Source organism: Malaclemys terrapin, chromosome 6, assembly GCF_027887155.1.
Source record: "Malaclemys terrapin pileata isolate rMalTer1 chromosome 6, rMalTer1.hap1, whole genome shotgun sequence".
NCBI lineage: Eukaryota > Metazoa > Chordata > Testudines > Emydidae > Malaclemys > Malaclemys terrapin.
The window spans coordinates 132,149,840-132,170,074 of NC_071510.1; the positions used below are offsets into that span (position 1 = coordinate 132,149,840).

At 42.7% G+C, this 20,235-nt stretch overlaps 1 protein-coding gene across 4 annotated transcripts in view; it reads left to right on the forward strand.

Annotated features, from left to right (window-relative positions):
• The window catches only part of UNC13B (unc-13 homolog B), a 380,304-nt gene that overhangs the window by 190,912 nt on the left and 169,157 nt on the right, over positions 1 to 20,235 (forward strand). Inside the window, exon 1 of one of the 4 annotated variants that reach the window (XM_054031594.1) lies at positions 14,870 to 17,354. The exons of the other annotated variants lie outside the window; for them this stretch is intronic. Within the exon in view, the coding sequence (XP_053887569.1) occupies positions 15,008 to 17,354 (2,347 nt within the window). The 5' untranslated portion in view covers positions 14,870 to 15,007. Of the gene's footprint in view, positions 1 to 14,869; positions 17,355 to 20,235 lie in introns of those variants that run through there. 4 annotated transcript variants of the gene reach the window in all.

Sequence of the window (20,235 nt, forward strand, 5' to 3'; positions counted from 1 at the left end):
TGGTGCTTGAAGGGGAGGCTTATTCTTTCATTTGAAGATGATATCCCTGAGGTGCCTCCAGCAATAGGTTATTGTGGTGCTATTGAGTGGTTGTAATGGGAAACGGGGAGCGCTGATGACTTATTTCAAATCAATTGCGAGAAGAAAGAATGCATTCTAGTTCTGCAGCTCACAAAAGCAGAGTCTGCAGCTATGTCACCTTGGCTGTGATCATGCAAATGACTGCAACCCTCTGTAGTCATCCTCCCTCTTCTTGTGCAGTCACTGTGGAGGTAATAACCAAGCTCTGAAAATTCAAGCCCTTTTTGGTCAAGCTTCAGACTAGGTTGTGGCCCTGGTGCCACTGATAGATGGTCTCCTTGTGGCTGTGGAGAACAGGATAAACCTGAATTCTTGTACTGCTGGATCATCTACAACCTTTGCTGCAGTACGTTAACTTTTAACCCTTCCCCTCAGCTACTTTACCTAGAATTCTCTCCCTCCAGAGGGGTGCAATAGGCAGGGTCCAGCTCTGTGAGAGAGCTTTCAATGTCCAAGTAAACACTTACTGATTTTTTTCACCCAGATTTCACCATGGTAGATTAAATTTCCTTCAAGTGAATTAAAATAATCTGTTTTATGGAGCTGTCAGGTCGGAGATTGCTGAGGCGTCTTCTCTCCCCTCCTACTCCTTGCAGAATACATTGCGGGGTGGTGGTGAAAAAGGGATGAGCTGAATAAAGGAATGCCCCATGTGCTCTTCTGTTCTGCAGCCCTTTTAGTGGGGCTATATCACAGATTCATGGGGTCTCTGGTACCCCAGCCTTTATGCAGCCACTTGGGAGGGACCCCCTCTTTCTTTGCCGGGCTCGAAGCTTAGGTTTGCACAAAGGTAATCTCCACAGCTCTTCGACTCGGCCTTCTGGCTTCAGCACCCCTGTTTCTCCTCACACCATATGTCTTTATTCCAAGTTGCAGCCCCACAGTTTCCATGTCTCAGCCTTTCTTGGCGGCCAGGTGTTAGAGCTAATGTTCCAGTCATTGGGTTTTCCATTCATATGTTGATTCCATTCACTTCTTGATGGCGCATTCATATCAACTCAGACAGGCTACATGACTCTCACACCCCATCTCTTCCCCTTGTTCCAGGAGAAGCAGTTTACCCCAGCAGGTAGCAATACAAAGTCAGTGGGTACACGGAGTCACGCCTATTGATCATAAACATATTACAAAAATTGCCTTGCTCTCCACAGGCTGCATCTGTCTCTCTGGTCAGGATCCCCCTTAGCAGGCTGAGGAGAAAGAACCCCGGTGTGCAGCGAGAAGCTTAGGATCTGCCCACATCAAGCAGGGTGAAGATCTCCTGCCTCTCAGCTGTGTGGAGCTGGTTGAGTACCACCCACTAATGAGCAGTGTGTAGTTGTTGAAGCTACACTTGAGGCAAGTTCAGGCTGGACGGGTTCCTGCATGAGAGGGATAGGGTCTCAACTGCTGATCAGATACTTTCTGCGTGCCATCAGCTCGATCCCTCTTTCCTTCTCCCTTTGTCCCAGCTCTCTTCCTCTCTCTCTAAACTTTTGTCCCTTCCTTTACTTATCCTCTCAATTTCTCTATCCTGTCCACTTGGGCCTGTCAGGGCTAGACATGTGTCTGCATCCCTTCCCCTAGAAAAGGGGAGGGGAGAGGTGGGAGGTGGGAATAGCTCTGCTCTGCTGTAGGCTCACTTGTCTTTCCTTGGTTAATCAACCCATGGAGGAATTGCTTACTTTACAATTTTATCAGTAATTCGGTGCTTTACTCTACAGGAAGCTGGAATGACATGGAAAGATAAGAATTTTTTTTTAAATAGAATAATATACACTGAATAGACACCAAAGCATTTGGCCTCTATGTCTCAATTCAGTTTTATCAGTTTTAATAATTCCCTACCGGCTCAGGTTTTAATTTTAGCCCAGCAGTGAATTTAAAAAAAAAAGGTATTTAAAGTAAGTAGAAATTTAATTTTCCTGCAGGAAGGCAAATAACTGAATACAGTGAACCCTGATAACTGAATGCAGTACCCTGGATATAAAGTCCATGCTGTCTCCCGGGCTGTTTAGTCAGATCTGAGTTGCAGGTGTCTGGCCTTTTGTGGAAAGTATTTGTGTCAATGCCATCCTCCAACAAATAAAAAACCCAACCAGGCTTTAGGCAGAGAAATTCCCCAGGTTCTCAAGGAAGAATAGTTTCTTTTGTGGCTTGGTTAACATCTTTTCCTTTATTTCATAGCCATGTTTCAAGATTTTGGTCTGCAGTTCTGAGGTTCACGTCTGTCTCTGTTCCCTGGAACTCTCATTAGAGTCTCAGTATTTGCTGTCATTTCGTTCCTCAGCACCCTGCAGTCACTGAAGGACTCTCTTGTCCTCTAATGTTAACTGGTGGCAGCTGCCCACTGTCCATTAGCTAGTCCTAGCTATGTAATATCACTGAAATTCTATTTCATATGCTAATCTTTGAAAGCTCAGGTTGCAGAGACCATCATTCTAGTTATCCCACTCCCTTCAGAGCTCTCAAATCCTGATCAAAAGGACGTTGTTGTCTCCCATGACGCTTCTCTCCTATTGCCTCTTGAGTGCTGACAGCTCCTGGCAACTAGGGAGCGAAGACTGAATCAGAACTAAACCTGGGTTGATTTACGTGGCAATACAATACTAGCACCGGGTCCCGTATACTGGAGTTTTAAGAAATAAGAAATGACATGAATGCTGAAAGGTTCCGTCTTACAAATGTTTGCCAGGAGCTGGACAGATTTGCTAATACTCAATGAGAAAATTATGCTCAATTGTGATACTTTCAGGTTAGTTATTGTAGTCGTGTTCCCCTGGGAAAACGTTTTCATCCTGTCCAGGATTTGTGTGCTGAGCTTTGAAGATGGTTAATGCTATAGAAATCTTAGATTGTATTTCATTTTATTTACTCATCTAGGTAGTTTTCACCGTGGGTAAATGGACTTGGAGCTCCATTTGAAAGCCACAGCACAGTAATCGGGGCATTTAGTATTAATCATTTCTATTACAGTGTAACTCAGTGGCCTCAAGCAGATCAGGGCCTTATTAGCAAGACCCTACATAGCAAGCATCACGGTTCCTGCCTCAAAATTCCCACCTACAAAATGCAGCAGGTGAGAACAAACAGAGGGAATGGGAGAGGAAGGGTATGGGTAACAGCGATAGGAACAGGTGGCTACTTAGAGTGGCTATGTGCAAAATTTGCAGTATCTCATGAAAAAGATGTCTGGAATCCCTTCTGTCCAGCTGCCCAGCCATGATCAGCTGACACTTTGCTGTAGGCAATGAGGTAAGGTGTAGGTGTTGGGCTTGGAAGAAGGCAGGGCAGGGCTTTATGGCTTAGTCTGGGTAGTTATTCTATGCAATGAGGGGCACAATGGAAGAAATCACACAGGTTCTTGTGGAAGAAGTGGTGAAGTAAATGCTCAAGGCTGGAATAGCTAAAAGAATTAGGTGCATGGGTGAATATACAAAAAGGTTCAAGACCAAGTAAATAGACAGAAGATGAGCAGACAGGAGGGGCTAAGGTTGAGATTTTCAAAAGCTCCTAAGTCACTTTGAAAACTTCACCATTTAGAGTATGAAGAGCTTTAACTTTACAGATGTGGCATAGGTGAGTTGTTCCCCCATCAGAACTGAAGTGCGTGGGGAAACCTGCACAGCTCCTGCTCCGTACACCAAGCTCTGAAGAGCGTTGCTCACTCAATGGAGAACCAGAACCAAGAGAGGGAGGGACTAATGTAAAGTACCTAAAAGTATAAACATGAGCTTGCAGCGGGTGTGGTGGTGAAGGGAGATCCAGTGGAAGAATTGGAAGAGTGGGATTAATGGCTAGGAACAGTAGGCTGGAAAGGTTATTTTAACAGCAGTGTTTTGAATAGACCGGAGGAGAGCAAAGTCGGTGTCTGAGGAAGACCTTTTAAATGAAGTACTTCACTTCTCACAAAGTTAGGGTTTGTTATTCTATAGTGGGGAATGAATAGAAGAGAAGTCTTGATGTTTCAAAATAAATTAATAAAATCATAGTTGTATATATTACATCCCCATGTGCATGTGTGTGTTTTAACAAAGTGATTTTTAGTTTTGGAAGCAGGAGATCAACATGCATGTGTTTTGAGTCCTGAATTCCCCAGACTTTTAACAGAATTGATAGTCTTCTGCTGTAGTCTTAAGATGATTTTTATGGCTGAGTTGCCTTCCAAGGGTGACAATCTCCTCTTGCAGCTAAATTAGGGTGGGTGGACAGTAGATGCTGCTGCTAATAATAATAAAAAAATCATGTGGGGGGGAAAAAGAATTTTCTTGCAATTAGGTAATTGCAGTTATCCCCAGCCCCCATATCTCCCCCCACACAGAGTTTTACAGAGCTACCATGGACTCACCCTGAGAGCTTTTCCAGTATGTGTCAGCCCGTTGTGCTGTGCTGTCTGCTCTCATGATTCCAAAAGAGTGTATTTGGTTTATTGTCAGATTGGTTCCATCAATTTCCATTTCCTTCGGAATGGCTAATCACATGAAGAGTCAGTTCAAGTCCAGGAGTGTTGGTGTGTGAGCGAGAGAGGGAGGGGCGGGGAGGGGAGGGAAAGGGAGGGGGGGTTATGCGTAAGGCTTTAGGCAGGAAGCAGATGAAGAGGAGGAGTAGAAGTAGCAATTGCTGCACAGCTTTCTCTCTGCCTCTTTTAAGTACAATATTTTCTGTTGAGTCACCACTGACGATACGGCTGAAGTTTGACTGCACTTGGTGCTGGCTGGAAAAGGGGAAAACGAATTCTGTTGCTGACCTAAGAAATTTCTGTTGAGGAATCCTCCTGGAAACGGACCGGATTCTCTGGATTTGTGGCTTTACATTTGTTGCCTTCTGTTGTTTTTCACTTCGGATATTTAGCAGCTGTCTGCATTTTTCAAATGTCTTCAACTTTACACTATTCCGTATCCCAGGGTTGAGGGGGAACAGGATACTTGAGATGCCTTTGACAACAGCATCTCCTTCCCAGCAACCTGTGACGGGACACCAAGAATACGTGTTTATAATCCAAGTTCATTGTCTGGCTAACCTGTAACAAGATAACAAATCCTTCCAGATTTGTTTCTTCTGTGAGAGCATGCTGTTGTGTTTTATAGTTTTCTATTAATTCAGTGAATTTCCTTTTCATTTAACCTTTTGTTTTTGTGTGAAGCAGTAAGGTAAGTGATTGGAACAAGTGAATTTGCTAAATGTAAACTGCAAATTGCCAGCAAGTACTAAAGTTTATTGGGTCCAAGGAAAATTGCTATGTATTTTAAATTGATTAACTGTATATGTATATATTCATTATTTATGTAATAGAATTTGGTGATATTCCCCTGTTGATACAGTAGAACCAACAGACGCTTACAGGCGTTAAACACACGTGCATTGAGAGGAGAACCTACTCCATAATGTGTGTATTCATACGCTTTATATTTTTACTATCTATACTCATTTATTGAAGAAGTCTTTAGCATTGGTATAGTTGAGGGTTGTCAGTGTTTATTCTGAATATCTTTGAATTAGGAGGCTTTATATCTCTGCTTGAACTTGGCATCAAAGATCTTTACTTATAGTTGAGGGGAAAGTTGTTGTTTTTTTTTTTAAATTAGGAAATAATTTAAATTTGATCACTTGAAAAGTAACTGGTTTGAGTAACTCAGTTAATGGTTTCAGATTGTTCTATGAATGCCAGTAACAGAAAAGGGCTCCCTTTTTTAAAACTGAAAATGTTTGCCATTGGCCTGATTTAATGGGTTGACTAGCTTGTGAGCTGGCAAGGTGAAATGATGACTGGCATGAAGCAAGCAACAGGGATGCTGTACAGGCTTGTGAATCAGAGCAGATGGTGTGACAATTTCAGATATCTTCTCACCTTCTATTTCTGCCCCTTTTTATGGGCGACTCACTATTGCTAATGTCGAAAGCCTTTTTGAGATGAACTTCCAGACTTAAAGAAGACTGGCAATGCTATTTATCTTTACATACAAAGGAAGAAACCTTGAGAAATAAATCTTGTTCGGTTTGAGCACTCTTGGACTAAAACCCTTCTTGGCTGAGTTTAGTAGGATGAGCTAAAAAGCAAGATGTTCCATCAGCTTTATATGCTATCTTTCATAGTTCATCTACATGGGAATGGCTGCTGTTTGTCCCCTTAAATTGATCTAGACAGTCTTAAGTGGGCTTAATGACTTATCAACCCCCACCCCCTCATTGTAAGGAAGTGTTCATTCCAATTCCCTTGCAAAGGAACAAATCCCTCAGCCCGTTTTGAGGGTGGGAGGAATCCCAGGGAGAATTACTGAGCAGGGCAGAGCTTGGCCAGGGATATGAGCTAGTGCCGGTCCTTACCTCCAGCTGTGATAAGCACGGCTTGACACATGCGTTTGCATCTCCTAATTGCATCATTTGGACTACCCAGCATTGCCTACCATCTCCAACTGTGATTGACCTTGTAACCCCTTGGGTTTACAGCAAGCTGGGAAATCAGTTGCAAGCCCTTTCAGTGAGCAATTCCAGTTCTGAGAGAAATCTTACATCTCCTCCTCCATGCTGGTGGCTATTGTCGGAAACACAGGGGCTGCCTGGGAACTCAAACTATTCCCTCTGCTCCCTTTGTGGAAGCCAGTCTGTCGTGTAGATTGTAAATGGGAGAAAGATACAGCCTGCAACACTTAGCTTCCTTTAACCCTTTCATGACTGTGCTTCTCTCTCTCCCTGAAAGATATATCTAGGTTATTTGGAAGCACTGCCTGTGCATTCTACCTTGGATGTAACTGGAATGTTCAGAAGTAGTTTCAATGACCCAGTAAGTAGCTTCCTAAATTCTGGGATCCCAGGTGACTAGTCAGGAAAACCTGATACTTGTGTTTCAGTTGGCCATGTCATTTCCTTTCAACAGAAAAGTTGGTTCTTGCTTCTGGCTTCTCAGTTGTAGTGCGTGGTCACTAGGATTCTGATGTAGGTCCATCTGCTTTAAAGAAAACTTTCATCTCAGATCAGATTACAATAGTCCTAGGTTGTCATTTTTACCTCAACTCTGTTTGAAGCTCTCTGATTTATCTAGTCTGGTGAAAAATTCAATATACTTTAACATGAAGATTATGAAAATAAGAAAACTGCTGAAATTAATTCCACTTAATCTGCTGTTTGTATTCAAACACTTGACTGCCCCACTTGCTACTGTATATCAGTAGAAGTAATTTTGTATGAGAATATGAATAAATAACCCAGGTTTTCCTCTTGTTTCTCAGGACAGCCTTCTCATCTTCTTGCCTTTCCAAGACACAGCACAGGGTATTCTCAGGGCTGAGAGCATACTTCAGGTTTTGTTACTTACTTGGGGTCAGGCATGAGTTGCAGTGGTAAAACTCAAACCTGTCACTTTCATAGTAAGCAGCATTCAGCCCATTCCCATCTGTTAACTCCATGACTGCTCCATTCCTTTGACTCTTGTCTACCTCATTTTTGGCCACTAACTAGTGACATCCTTAGCCTCTTAATACATGTAGTGCTTTACCACTCCCATTGTTGTTCCCTCTAGTCTTAAATATAACATCACACAAACAGCAATGTTGAAAGAATATTAAAGTTGCAAAGTTAAGCTCCCCAAAGTGAGGACATGTGAGAGATGGGGATGATGTCCGGTGGGCATGCCACTAGTTGGTTGGGGGTAGGAGACCAGGTTCAATTCCTTACTTCCCCGCAGACTTCCTGTGTGACTTAGAGCAAGTGAGGTAAGGTTTGTCTACTGCAGGGTGTGAAGCTACAGCACACCAGCCTGCTGCACGCTAAGGTCCTATGTGGACACTGCTGTAGCACACCAAAAGTCTTGGACTGCAGCTTGGTTAACTTGTCCTTGTGCACAAAAATGTCCTGAACTATTTTTTTTTCCAAATTTTCTAAACAAATCCTTTCTTGAGCAGACCCCAAACCTGGAAAACGTCTTCCCGAACTCTGAGCATTTCAGAAAGTGCTGAGGAACGGCAGGTGGTGATTAGAACAGAAACAGTGGTGGAACTGTAACAGTCATTGCAGTTCTTGCTCTCATACAGTAACAAACACTATTATTATTAAAAAAGGAACTAACTTGCATAATAAAACCGTCTCTCACAATCCCTTACTTAGAACATTGCTCTTTCCCATACTTTGTGCAGCATCCATCATTCTTTATCTTTGATTATAAATGCTATGGGCATGTTCCCTTTTTAATTCATCTGGAAAGTGCCGGGCACATCTTCTCTGTCACTTCAATAGCTGTAATGTCCTCCAGGTGAATGAGTATTCAGATTACATTCTCTCCTTTAGCAGTACTTAGTGCTGCCATGCATCCAGACTCACTGAGCGGTGTCATTCATATTATCACTCTAAATCAAGTGGTAATTTCTATTACTTATTGGAAAATCAAGTTTTGGAAGAGACGAGGTGTTAGAAAAAAGCAAAGAAATATGAAGTTGCCTCCCTCAAGTGCTGTCTAATCAAAACCTAAACCTTGTCTTGTCAATTAAAATGTAGCCTGCCAGTCTCCAGAGATGGTACTGCCAGCAACGCTGCCTGTAGCTCTTCCACACCGCTCAGTCAGACCCTGTTGTTTGGGTCCTTATTGAAATCCTTTCCGCAATTAGTATATTTAAGATTCTATAAAAATTCTCAGGAGGAAACAATGTTACAACATGTAGAAGTGCTGGGGAGAGGTTGCTATAGCAGCCTTAAGCATAAGATTCCTTTCTCTTGTTCATGTCAAAACCTTGCAGTTCCAAAGTGCCCTGCATTTCAGATGGTATTTCTTTACATTTACTAGCGAGGTAACTTCTCAGTTATTTCACTTCATTGCTTTTCTTATTTAATTGTTAGTACAGGTAATACAGAACGTTACGCATTTTCAAATACGTTTCATGTGAAGTCAGACACCATGGCTCAGGGTACATTCTGTGGGAGCCCTGGCAGACGAAAGACTGTTCCAAAATACTTCTCTGCTGGAATTTGTTGCCCTCTTTAGAGCCACTTCACCACTCTAGTATTGCCTTGATCATCTTTCATCACATTCAGATAAGAGTCTTTTAACTGTATTGGGGGACTGGGGAGGGAGATAAGTCTTAAAGTACCAGGCCTCTGAAAGTGTCTTCATCAGACGAAGTGGGGTCTGAGGGGGCATCCTGGCCCATACTAGGAATGGCTTAGCAGCGGCAAAGAATAGGCCCCATTCACCAGGACTTCTTTCCTGGAGCCACTCAGTGCTGCTGGAGAAGGATGCTGTAAAGCTGCTCCCCACCCTCTGCACTGTATCCGTGCGATGGCTGACAGAGGAACTGAGCTGGGGTGAAGTCAAAGCCACAGCTCAGCACAAGTTGCTGCGAGGTCTTTTCCCTTTGGGGAGAGCCAGGAGCCTCAGAACTGCGCTGTTCATGTCCCTGAAGGTCAGGCATGAGTCTAATCATTGCATCTATTCCTTTCTTCTCTGGACCTTTCACACTCTTGTTTACCACCCCACTGTGCCTCACTGCTTGCATCCCTCTGGTTTTCACTCCTGCTTGTTCTGCTGTCATTGTAAATCTATAGAGCCAGAAGAACATTCCTTTGTGGCATTCATACATTATGGGGAGACATTCAAAGGCTGAAATGGGAGCTAGGTACACAACTCCCATTGGCTTTCACGAGTGTTACTTTGCCTCATTCCTCAAGGTTTTCGCGTTTTAAAAAGTTTGTTTTCATCCCTGTGGAGCTCAAAAAAATTGGGGAGATTTTGCTCAGACTTTGGGCAGAGGTGAATTTTTTGGTAAGTTTCAGTGAGTGACTTCTACCATATGGCACACGAAGCAAAGTATCCATCTAACAAGGGTCCCTGCTGTATCTAGGAAAAGGTCAGGGTGCGAATATTTTCTCTTTAGAGACTAGGCCTCCTGTTACTTGCCCTGGTGTTGGGTCAGACAGTAGAGGTTTCAGCTGTGTCCTTCAGTTCAGTTCTTCATGATTTGGTCTTTGGTCTGATCATCCAGGTCTAGATTGGGTTTCCAGGAATTCCAAGTTCTTTCTAATCTCTCATTTGCAGAGGCATAGGCTCACTCTTGGATGCATTAGTTGCTGGCAAGAAATGGTCTTCTCATTTATAGTTCTTAAACCCCTTTGGGTGTATTTAGTCTGGAGTTGTGCCTGAGCTTGTGAGGTCTTACACTCAACTCGATGGCATCCGTCTCTGGTACGGTGGAGCGCAGAGACCCTGGCATGGTGGAGGGGAATTGGGGGACAGTGGCAGAGTGGGAGATGGACATGGGGACACAGAGCCCCATCTGGTAAGATGGGGTGAATGAGGAGTCTGAGGGGGGCCCACAAATCCCTTCTTGTTGGGAGATAAATGGTTTGGGGGGAGGGAGAAAAGGGGGATACACAGAAGCACCTGGCATGAGGGAGGTGGTGGGGGGGTTGCAGAGAGTCCCTGAAAGGAGATGAGAGGGTGATGCACAGGGAGCATGTGGGGGAGAATGGAGGGATGCAAGGAGCCCCTGGTGAGTGCAATGAGCTTGGCCCGTAGAAGCCACAGAATGTCTGACCTGCTAGTATCTCACCCCTTTCAGGCTTTCTTCCCAGTGGTAACCTTTCCTTGAATCCTCTGTTTGTCTCTGGATGAAACTAAGTCTTTATGTTCTGTGTTTCAGTAGGATGAAGTGGTCTATGAATTGTCTCTGAAACACATGAATGGAGTTGTCCCTCAGCTTGAGCAGACTTTCCTGTGTTCTGCTCTGGACACTTCATAGTAGTCTTTTGGGAAATACCTCTCACACATTTGTTCCTCCTGGGAAAAGCTGGCTAATCATTACTGGTTCCCGAAGTCAAGTTAGTTCCTTTCTTCCATGCTTTGACAAATTGCCTCTCCATAACGAGAATCCTTCGGAACATCTGTAATTATACAGTTCTGTCGTGTTTGCACTGGACTGGCATCTTTGGAGCTGTTGCAATCTCTTGAGTAAGGGTTTGTCACAGGGCCCAATCGCTGCAGTTGGCGCCTGCTTCTGGCTGCTGTAGGGATCAGCTCATTCCAGGTCCAGTGCCCCCTTCTGCTGCTCGCTGCACGCTGTGTGACTCAGGATGTTCTGTCTTCATGACTTGGCCTTCCAGCAGGTCACTATCGTCTTCCCCTTCCAGGGTATCAAAGTCTTTCCATACCAACAGTTTGAGGCAGTCACCTCATGCACTGCCCTGAGGATACCTCTTCCTTAGTGGCTGGTAGGGGAACGTGGGCCCTCCTGCTACTCCAGGTTCCATTCCAGTGACCCTATACCTGCATCGGTGGCCTGCAACAGTGTTTCAGCCACAGACAAATGCACTGAAAGCAAATTCCAGCTTGCGTTGTTTTTTGGTATACCTCTACCTCGATATAACGCTGTCCTCAGGAGCCAAAAAATCTCACTGCGTTATAGGTGAAACCGCGTTATATCAAACTTGCTTTGATCCGCCAGAGTGCACAGCCCTCCTTCCCCCCCCCCCCCCCCCCGGAGCACTGCTTTACCGTGTTATATTCGAATTCGTGTTATATCGGGTCGCGTTGTATTGGGGTAGAGGTGTATCTAAAGGAACAATCATTAAACCACTGGCAGTGTTGTAGCTGTATGCAAAAAAACACAATGTGGTGACCACCAAGCATAGTAAGAGGTAACTACGTAATTGATGGAGAAATATAGCCTCAGCAATCGCTATTTCCTAGGTCAGTGCAGCTCCCTGAGGGAGTAGGTAAATAGTAAAAAGAAAAACACTACATTTTTTATGGACTAAGGCCTGAACCCTTTCATTTTATTAAATCAAAACATTTTTTCCTAAGAAGGGTGCAAAAATATTCAGAAATGGGAGAACTTTAATCTTTCAGTATAAGTCTGAATATCTAACCTCTTTGGAGGTACATTTTACATTTTGGAATGAAAACTACATTGGGATGCTAAAATCCACCTATGGAATAATGGGATTTGTAAACTGAAGTGCTGATACAACCTTAATTATGGCAAAGTGAATGGATCAAATTAATACAAAGGTGAGTGTTGGCAAGCACTGCTTTTTCCAGATGCAAGGAATCCTCCCTCCTGAAGAAAAGCAGAAGGGTAAAACCAAAACATATTCATTGAAAATATTAGAAAATGGTTAATAAAAATGAGAATGTTATATGAAAAAGTGGACCAAATATAGTTGTGGGGTGTAGTTAGAGGGGGATGTCTTACGGGAACGAGTTTCAGTAGCCCGGCTTCGCTGTAGACATATAGAGCTCTGGATAGGTACTCTGTAAATTGAAATAAGTGTATACTTTTTTTGATTTTTTTTTTTAAAGATACATCTATCTAATGCTCCAATGAACTTTGGGTTTGCCCCTCAAAGTCTATGAAAGGGCTCCCACTGACTTCAGTGGACCTTGGGTCAGGCCCTAATACAGGCTGTAATCTCAGTGCAAATAAAACTCAAGCATTTTGGTACTCCTGTGGTTAGTACACTGTATAGCCACATAATGTGAAATATGTGGGATCAGTTACTGGGCCCGCACTCTTGGCTAGGAGTACTGCAGAGCTAGTACATGCTACTCTCCTAAGGAGACTGGGTGTAGTGTGTTTGCAAAGACCCCCAGGGAAAAGCTCAGATTGTGATGCGCTTTGCAAGCAGTTGCACCTGGTGCTGCTCAGCCAAATAGCGTCCAAATGAAGCAAGGGGAGATTGGCGTCCCCTGTTGTGGATTGACTCATGTATGAGACTCATAACCGTTATGCCAAGGACCAGGTTAGCTTTGTGTTGAGCTTTCAGGATGGAGATTTAGTGCTTGTGTAAAGTGTAGGAGAGGCTTGAGTTTCCTCTGCTGGTAATTCTGAAGAAGAGGAGAAGCTCCCTTTAACTCTCCCTTCCCCTGCTTTTACAGACGAATTCTAGACTTTCCACTCAGAAGTAATGACATTACTGTAACCCTTCATTCTCAGAAACAGGTGTACATCATAAAACTGCACCCTGAAGGCTTTATTTGTCGGTAAAAATGTTAATACTTAGGCAGTAGTTGGGACTTCCAGAAGCTGGGATTGGACGACAGAGGATTGATCTCTCACTAAATTGCACTGTTCTGTTCAGTCACTCTGAAGCATCTGGCACCAGCCACTGTTGGAGACTGAGCTAGGTGGACCATTGGTCTGACCCAGTGTGGTCATTTTTATATTGTGTTCAGTAATTCATTATGTGCTGTTTGTCCCAGTGCACTCTAGAATTATTTTTGTTTAAAATAATAGATTGTTCTAGGGCTGAACATTTATTACAAACTGAGAGGCATTTAGTATAGCTCCTACTCTGACCAGCTGTGCCACGTGCTGTCCTGATTAGAGCACATGTCTAGGAGAGGAGGGATAGTCCAGTGGTTAAGGCACTAGCCTGAAGATCAGGAGACCTAGATTCAATTCCCTATTTGACCACATACTTTGTGTGATCGGGGCGCATGTCTCACTGCCTCGGTTCCCCACCTATAAAATGGGGATGCTGAGGCTACACTAAGGCTTGTCTACATGGCAGGTCACTGTGCGGCATGTCAGGGTGTGAATCTGCAGTACACTAATGCGCTCTGGGACTCTCAGCATGCTGCAGCTGTGTCTGTGAGGGAATGTAGAGTCACACTGCTGTATATTCACACCCTGGCTTGCCGCTCAGTACCTTGCTGTGGAGACAAGCCCCAGGATTGTGTGGTGCTCAGATATTACACTAATGGGGGTCAGACAAGCCTTACACAGATAATGTAGTGTTTGTTTCCTTTCTATGGGAGGGGTTCGATCCTGGAATGCTCCAGTGTAAAATCCAGAAAACTGGAATAAGAATGACATCATCGTCCTGTCAGCTGTTTGTTCATAAGTTGTATATGGCGTATATTATATGTAGGTTAACTTGGGAGCTTGTAAGTTTTGAGTGTTTCTTTAGTGTTACTTTCTTATTTTAACATTTATTACTAAAATAATGAGAACAGGAGTACTTGTGGCACCTTAGAGACTAACAAATTTATTAGAGCATAAGCTTTCGTGGACTACAGCCCACTTCTTCGGATGCACAGTGGGCTGTAGTCCACGAAAGCTTATGCTCTAATAAATTTGTTAGTCTCTAAGGTGCCACAAGTACTCCTGTTCTTTTTGCGGATACAGACTAACACGGCTGCTACTCTGAAACCTAAAATAATGAGAACGTTTTATAGTCTCAAAGCTATCATCCAGTCTCTGCTGCTGCATTATGTCAATCTCAGTGATTCCTTTGGGATTGCTGATACCGAGCAAATTTAAACTTGATCTTTCTTCACCTTTGAAAGGGTGAAGATGGTGGGCCTAGGGAGAAGGGACACCTGCAGAGAGAGAATCCTTAGTATTTTGTGACAGAATTTTGTATTCAGAAGAGGTAACTACATAGAAGGGGTAGCTACTTTTGTGGGATTTGCAGTTATAGCCATAAAAAAGGCAATGTCACACGTTGACTGGTCAGAGGGCTTTGGGTTCTTTGGTATTTTTTTACCTCCTTCTGAAAAGGAAGGTAGGGGGGGAGATACTGTTGCTTTATTAAAGAATGCCTCACGTAGAACTGGTTATCAGTGCAGCAGCTGAAATAAGTGCATTATGGTAGGAAAATCTGAAAGAGTAGATCCTCTTTCTGACTGGCTTGATGTGGATGCTACTACTTTTTATTATATGCTGAAAATTGCCTTGTATTTTCTGACCGGAATGCAATATCTTCCCCTCTTTTGGTAGTTGCTTCATGAAAGAATAAACCCTGGATGTGAGAGTGCGCGTCGGGCAGTGATTGATGTATGCTTGTACTGCTGTATTGCACTATGGAGAAACACAGGGGCAGCTGCTGCTGCTGTTTGCTAGCAGTAGATTGAAAAGGCCAGAACATGAGATTCCTCTTCTGCACAGAAAATCTATTGTAAAAACGCTTGGCCAGGAGGCAATTCAAGAAGCAAAGATTCTGTTTGTATCTGAGGGAGAAAATGAAGAGACTTCTGCAAGGCCAAGTAAATGATATCTCAGTGAGTCAGAGTCACCAGCTTTCCCCAGTAGAAATTGAAACAGACGTGTTTGTTTGTGGGATAAAGAGGAAATCCACAAGCACTGAATTTTCTACGATTGGAGTGGGCTTTGCTCAGGACAGGAGAAATGGTTCTGGGGAGGTGAGCGACATCTGTGTCGGTGAGGTGGAACTTAACTGGGATGGCTGTGTAAAAATACCATGCTCAGTTCAACGGAATCAGCAAGACTTAGAGGGAATATCATCTGAGGGTACTATGCAGCCTATTTGCCAGAGCAAGGGTGTAATGTCTGAGGGGCAGGACCTTTCTACCCTTAGTATTACCATGAGCTGGAGAGAGAGCACTGAGAATGAAAACAAGCTTCCAGCATACAACAGTAACAGCCTTCCCCCGAGAGACCATTCTGCAGATGTGATTGAGTACATTGTTAAAGAGCTACAGGGGATAAGTCGCATCCAGACAGAGATTGCAGAACTCCGGCAACACCTCACCTTGATAAAAGGCTCAGTGGATGAAGTGTCCAGCTGTGTAGACACGGTCTTGAGTGAGATAGAAGGCTTACAGAGTGGTTCCACTGCCAAAACGTCTCATGTCGCACACACCAGGGAGTCCTACAGAGCTGTACGCAAGGAAGAACCAGTGTTATACTTTTATGGGATCCCAGAACAAGATGGTGAAAACACTATGGAGCTCATTTGCAGCTTCTTGTCTGAGTACTACTGCTTCAATGGTATCCAGTGTAGTAAGTACATAAAAGATGCTTATAGGTCAAATGCAACTCCAGGCAAACAATTAGTACCAAGACCAGCAATTGTGAAACTTGCAAACCCTGAACAAAGAGATTTCATTTTACAGAAGTCTATTCTCATGCAAAGCACGGGGGTCAGGATTGTTGCTAGCGAAGAGCAAAACCAACAGACTGGCCAAAGGGACTGCCGAGCAGATCCACTCTCATTACTGCAGCCTGGCCTCAAGAAAAATCACTGGAGCTCTCCGAACTGTGATGAAGAGGCCCAAAGAACTGGTGACGATGGGCACCTTGAAACTGAATCTTACCAGGTTAGGTACAAAAACACAAGTAGAAAAACACAGTGTCTAGGGGAGAGAGTTGGTTTTACACAAAGGTCAACCTTAGCTAAGAAAAGTAACTTGATCTCTGAACTCGAGGTGAAAATGGGGCAAGTATCGCAAATTATAAACAACTGTAGTGAGCAAACTTCACAAAAGAGTGACTCTCCTCTGCCTGTCCTCCATGTTTCGCACACACCTCAGCAAACTCTTCAGGTGACTCGTTTGCCCAAAACAGATGAAGGACATTCCTGCCACTCCCCAGAGACCTCAGATCATGCCAGCCATATACACGCTTTATGTGGTGGAGGAGGACTTGGGCTTGACACTGAAAATGTGACTAAGAACTGCTCTTCCCCTTTAGAGGAGGATAAAGCTGAGGGAATAACTACAGGAGAAAATGAAATGGACTGTAACACCATGCTTCAGTTCCTCAGTGCAGAGCAAATAAATCTTCTCTTGGAAGATCAGTCTACGGGTGCTACAACTGTAAGCAGTGTTCACACAGCAGATAAACTAGCTGATAGCAGTGATACTCTGAAAGATATGGTCCAAATAGATCTGAATGACCAAGATCAAACTGACCAGGTCTTTAGGGATGTGTTAGAAAATTCCCAGTATTTTCTTGACCATTCCCAGGATAACATTGATCTTGTGGACATGAAGTTTTATACTAACAAACTTGGGAAAGCTATTCATCATTTTAGATCTGCTCTACAGGTGGTGTTTCACAAGCTGGAGACCAGTGACTCTGAAGTCCTTCTGGAAAATGATACCAGCTTCCAAATGGAACATGATGGCAGACTTGCGCTGAGTGGTGCAGGTGTCTGTGGTAGCTCTGATAACTTTACAGAAAGCCCCCCCAGTCAGTCTTCCGAGAGCCAGGCCAACACATCTGCGAACAGTGAAGCAGTTCAAATGCAATTTGTTCCTTCCAGGCTTCCACCTGCCCCTCATGAGTCTCCTGTCCCTAGTTTGGTGTTGAGTTCTGACTCAGAGATTTATGCTGGACAGTCCCTACCTTCTGGTGAGATGGTGACAGATGCTAGTTCTCTACCTGAGCAAACAAAGGAGTACAGACCCATGAGCCTTGAAAAGGTGTGTGCAGAGACTATCTACCTGAACAAGTGCATCAATAACTTCAAAAATGTGCTGAGGGAAAAAAGACAAGTGCGTAGGAGACTTTTAAAGGACCTAGCGCAGGAAGCAAGCTTGGTTTCGACCGATGAAATGAATTCAGGTATATTAAAAAGTTTTTAATTCTTTTTCTAAAGTCTACTATTACTATAGCTGGATATGCAATATTTAATTCAGTGGTTGAACAACTTATCAAAATGCTTTATAGGTGATTTGTAAATGGTTAGATACAAAGTACATATGATGTAACAATACTGAGTCAATTAAAAAAACAAAAAAATCCCCCCAATACAATCTATACCATCTGCTAAAATTTAAACTATGTAATAATGCGTTACTGAAACTGCTGTAAAACGGAATACAAATCATCAGGCTTCATATTATTTTTGAGGACCTAGTCATGTAGCTCCAAAATAGCAGGTGTGTGTTTGTTTTTTGTGTCGTCTTCTGTGACCAGGTTCTTTCCCAAGTTACAGTAGTTACAAAATCCAATAGGAAAGTTTCTCAGCTATCAGTAATTAGACTTGCCAGGTTCAGGAGTGGAACCGTTTAGTAATGAATTGGTCCACGCTTCTCCAGGTGGCTCCATCAGTGATTAGTAGAATTGTAAATGTTAAACTAGCCCCTATGTGAAATGTGCATGGGTAGTATGATTTCATGTTTCTGTAACTTGTCTGAAAGATCTGTCCGTGAGGTGAGACCTCAGGGAAATATTCCACTGTTGCTAATAGGGATTTGGGATCCCTAATGTAGACAGGTCACCGACTGTTGCAAATGCATTAAACATTCTGTTGGTTTGATCTGCTCTGGTGCAGCGTTAACACCAACTGTGGTAGCCAGATACAGGAGCCTTTGCCTAGACAAGTATTGTTGGGGGAGCTGAACAGGTGGTAGCAGTGGTAGGGATTAAAAATAAAATCCCTTAACATAGACAATGGCCATGGCTTTGAGATTAAGATTGTAAATGTAACCAGTACCAGAGATCGAAAGTAAATAGAGGATAGTGTTTACTAATGGTGCCCATGCACTCCATGTATTGAATAAGTAAACAGTAATGTCTGTGAAAATCACTATAGTGCACTCAATTTCCTCACCGCTTGGTTCTCATGTGAGACTGCATTATGTTATTTGGGAGTGTAGGTAATGAATGTACAGAGTCAGATCCTCGGTGAAAACTGGTGTAGTTGACTTCAGTGGATCTGTGCTGTTCTACCCCTGCTGAGAATCTGGCCTATAGAGCTGACCTATTTTTGACAATTATTTGGTAAAATGAAGCCTTGCAATCCTCACTGTGACCAGACCTCTAACCTAGTCTAGTTAGAAGTCGGGATAAACTTTCTTAACCTCAAATCACTATAAAGCCAGAGAAATGTTGGTAAATTGTTAGGTGGAGGGGCTTTTATATTCCAGAGACTGATGGAGGCAGCATGTGTCTGAACCCTGTTTTGAAATGCCTATTGATTTCCTTTTTTTAAGTCATTGTGATTTATCTACAATAGCTTTTTTCATTTTTCCTTTTGTAATAAGTCATAAAAAACTGTTCAGAATAATCCGTACATAAGGAAATTAATGCCCGTCCCCCTCCCAAAACAGTTCTCCCCCTCAAGTCTTAATTTGCCTATAGCCTTGAACCATGTTTTTCCTCTATCAAAGCAGTTATCAATCAATATTTGACTTCAGTAGTAGGTAGTCTTCTCAAATGATGTAAATTACGTTGTTTTAAATTAATAGTTCACTTTTTTGTTTCATGTGTATTCTTTATTGGAGAATTTATTAAAACAGAATGTTGTGATATTTATTGCCTTGAGCATTAAAAATCCTTCTAAGAATTTGTGCTTAGCACTTACCAGTACATTTTTCAAGGGAACACTCAAAAAACTTTCAAGAGGACAGAGGGGAATATCTTTTTGAAAGATGTTTTCTAAAACTGTTAATTTTATTTCATACAAAAATAAATATCCATATTCTTCTTTGTTTTCACCTTTTTGGATTTCAAGATGCTAATGTGTACAGCGTCTTCACATCCAGAAAGTATGGGGAAGAGGGAGTGCTTTACAAATACAATTTATTTTATTATGTCTAAATTTAGGATAACCAAAACATAGAATTTTTAGTTCTGCTGGTTTTATTATATGCAGTTGTGCAACTAAAGTTTAAGCAATTTATGAAGCCCACATAAGTATAGTATTGTATAGACCTCGGCTGTCAAGTGATTAAAAAAATTAATCGAGATTAAAAAGATTAATCTCGCGATTAAAAAATAGAATACCATTTATTTAAATATTTTTGGATGTTTTCTACATTTTCAAATATATTGAGTTCAATTACAACACAGAATACAAAGTGTACAGTGCTCACTTTATATTTATTTTTGATTACAAATATTTGCACCCTAAAAAAACAAATTAAATAGTATTTTTCAATTCATCTCATACAAGTACTGTAGTGCAATCTTTGTCATGAAAATTAAACTTACAAATGTAGAATTATGTATAAAAAACTGCATTCAAAAATAAAACCATGTAAAATTTTAGAGCCTGCAAGTCCACTCAGTCCTACTTCTTGTTCAGCCAATCGCTCAGACAAGTTTGTTTACATTTGCAGTAGATAATACTGCCTGTCTCTTGTTTACAGTGTCACCTGACAGCAAGAACATGCATTCTCATGGCACTGTTGTAGCCAGTGTCGCAAGATATTTACGTGCCAGATGTGCTAAAGATTCATATGTCCCTTCATGCTTCAACCACCATTCCAGGGGACATGCGTCCATGCTGATGACGGGTTCTGCTTGATAACGATCCAAAGCAGTGCGGACCAACACGTGTTCATTTTCATTATCTGAGTCAGATGCCACCAGCAGAAGGTTGACTTTCTTTTTTGGTGGTTCAGGTTCTGTAGTTTCCGCATCAGAGTGTTGCTCTTTTAAGACTTCTGAAAGCATGCTCCACACCTTGTCCCCCTCAGATTTTGGAAGGCACTTCAGA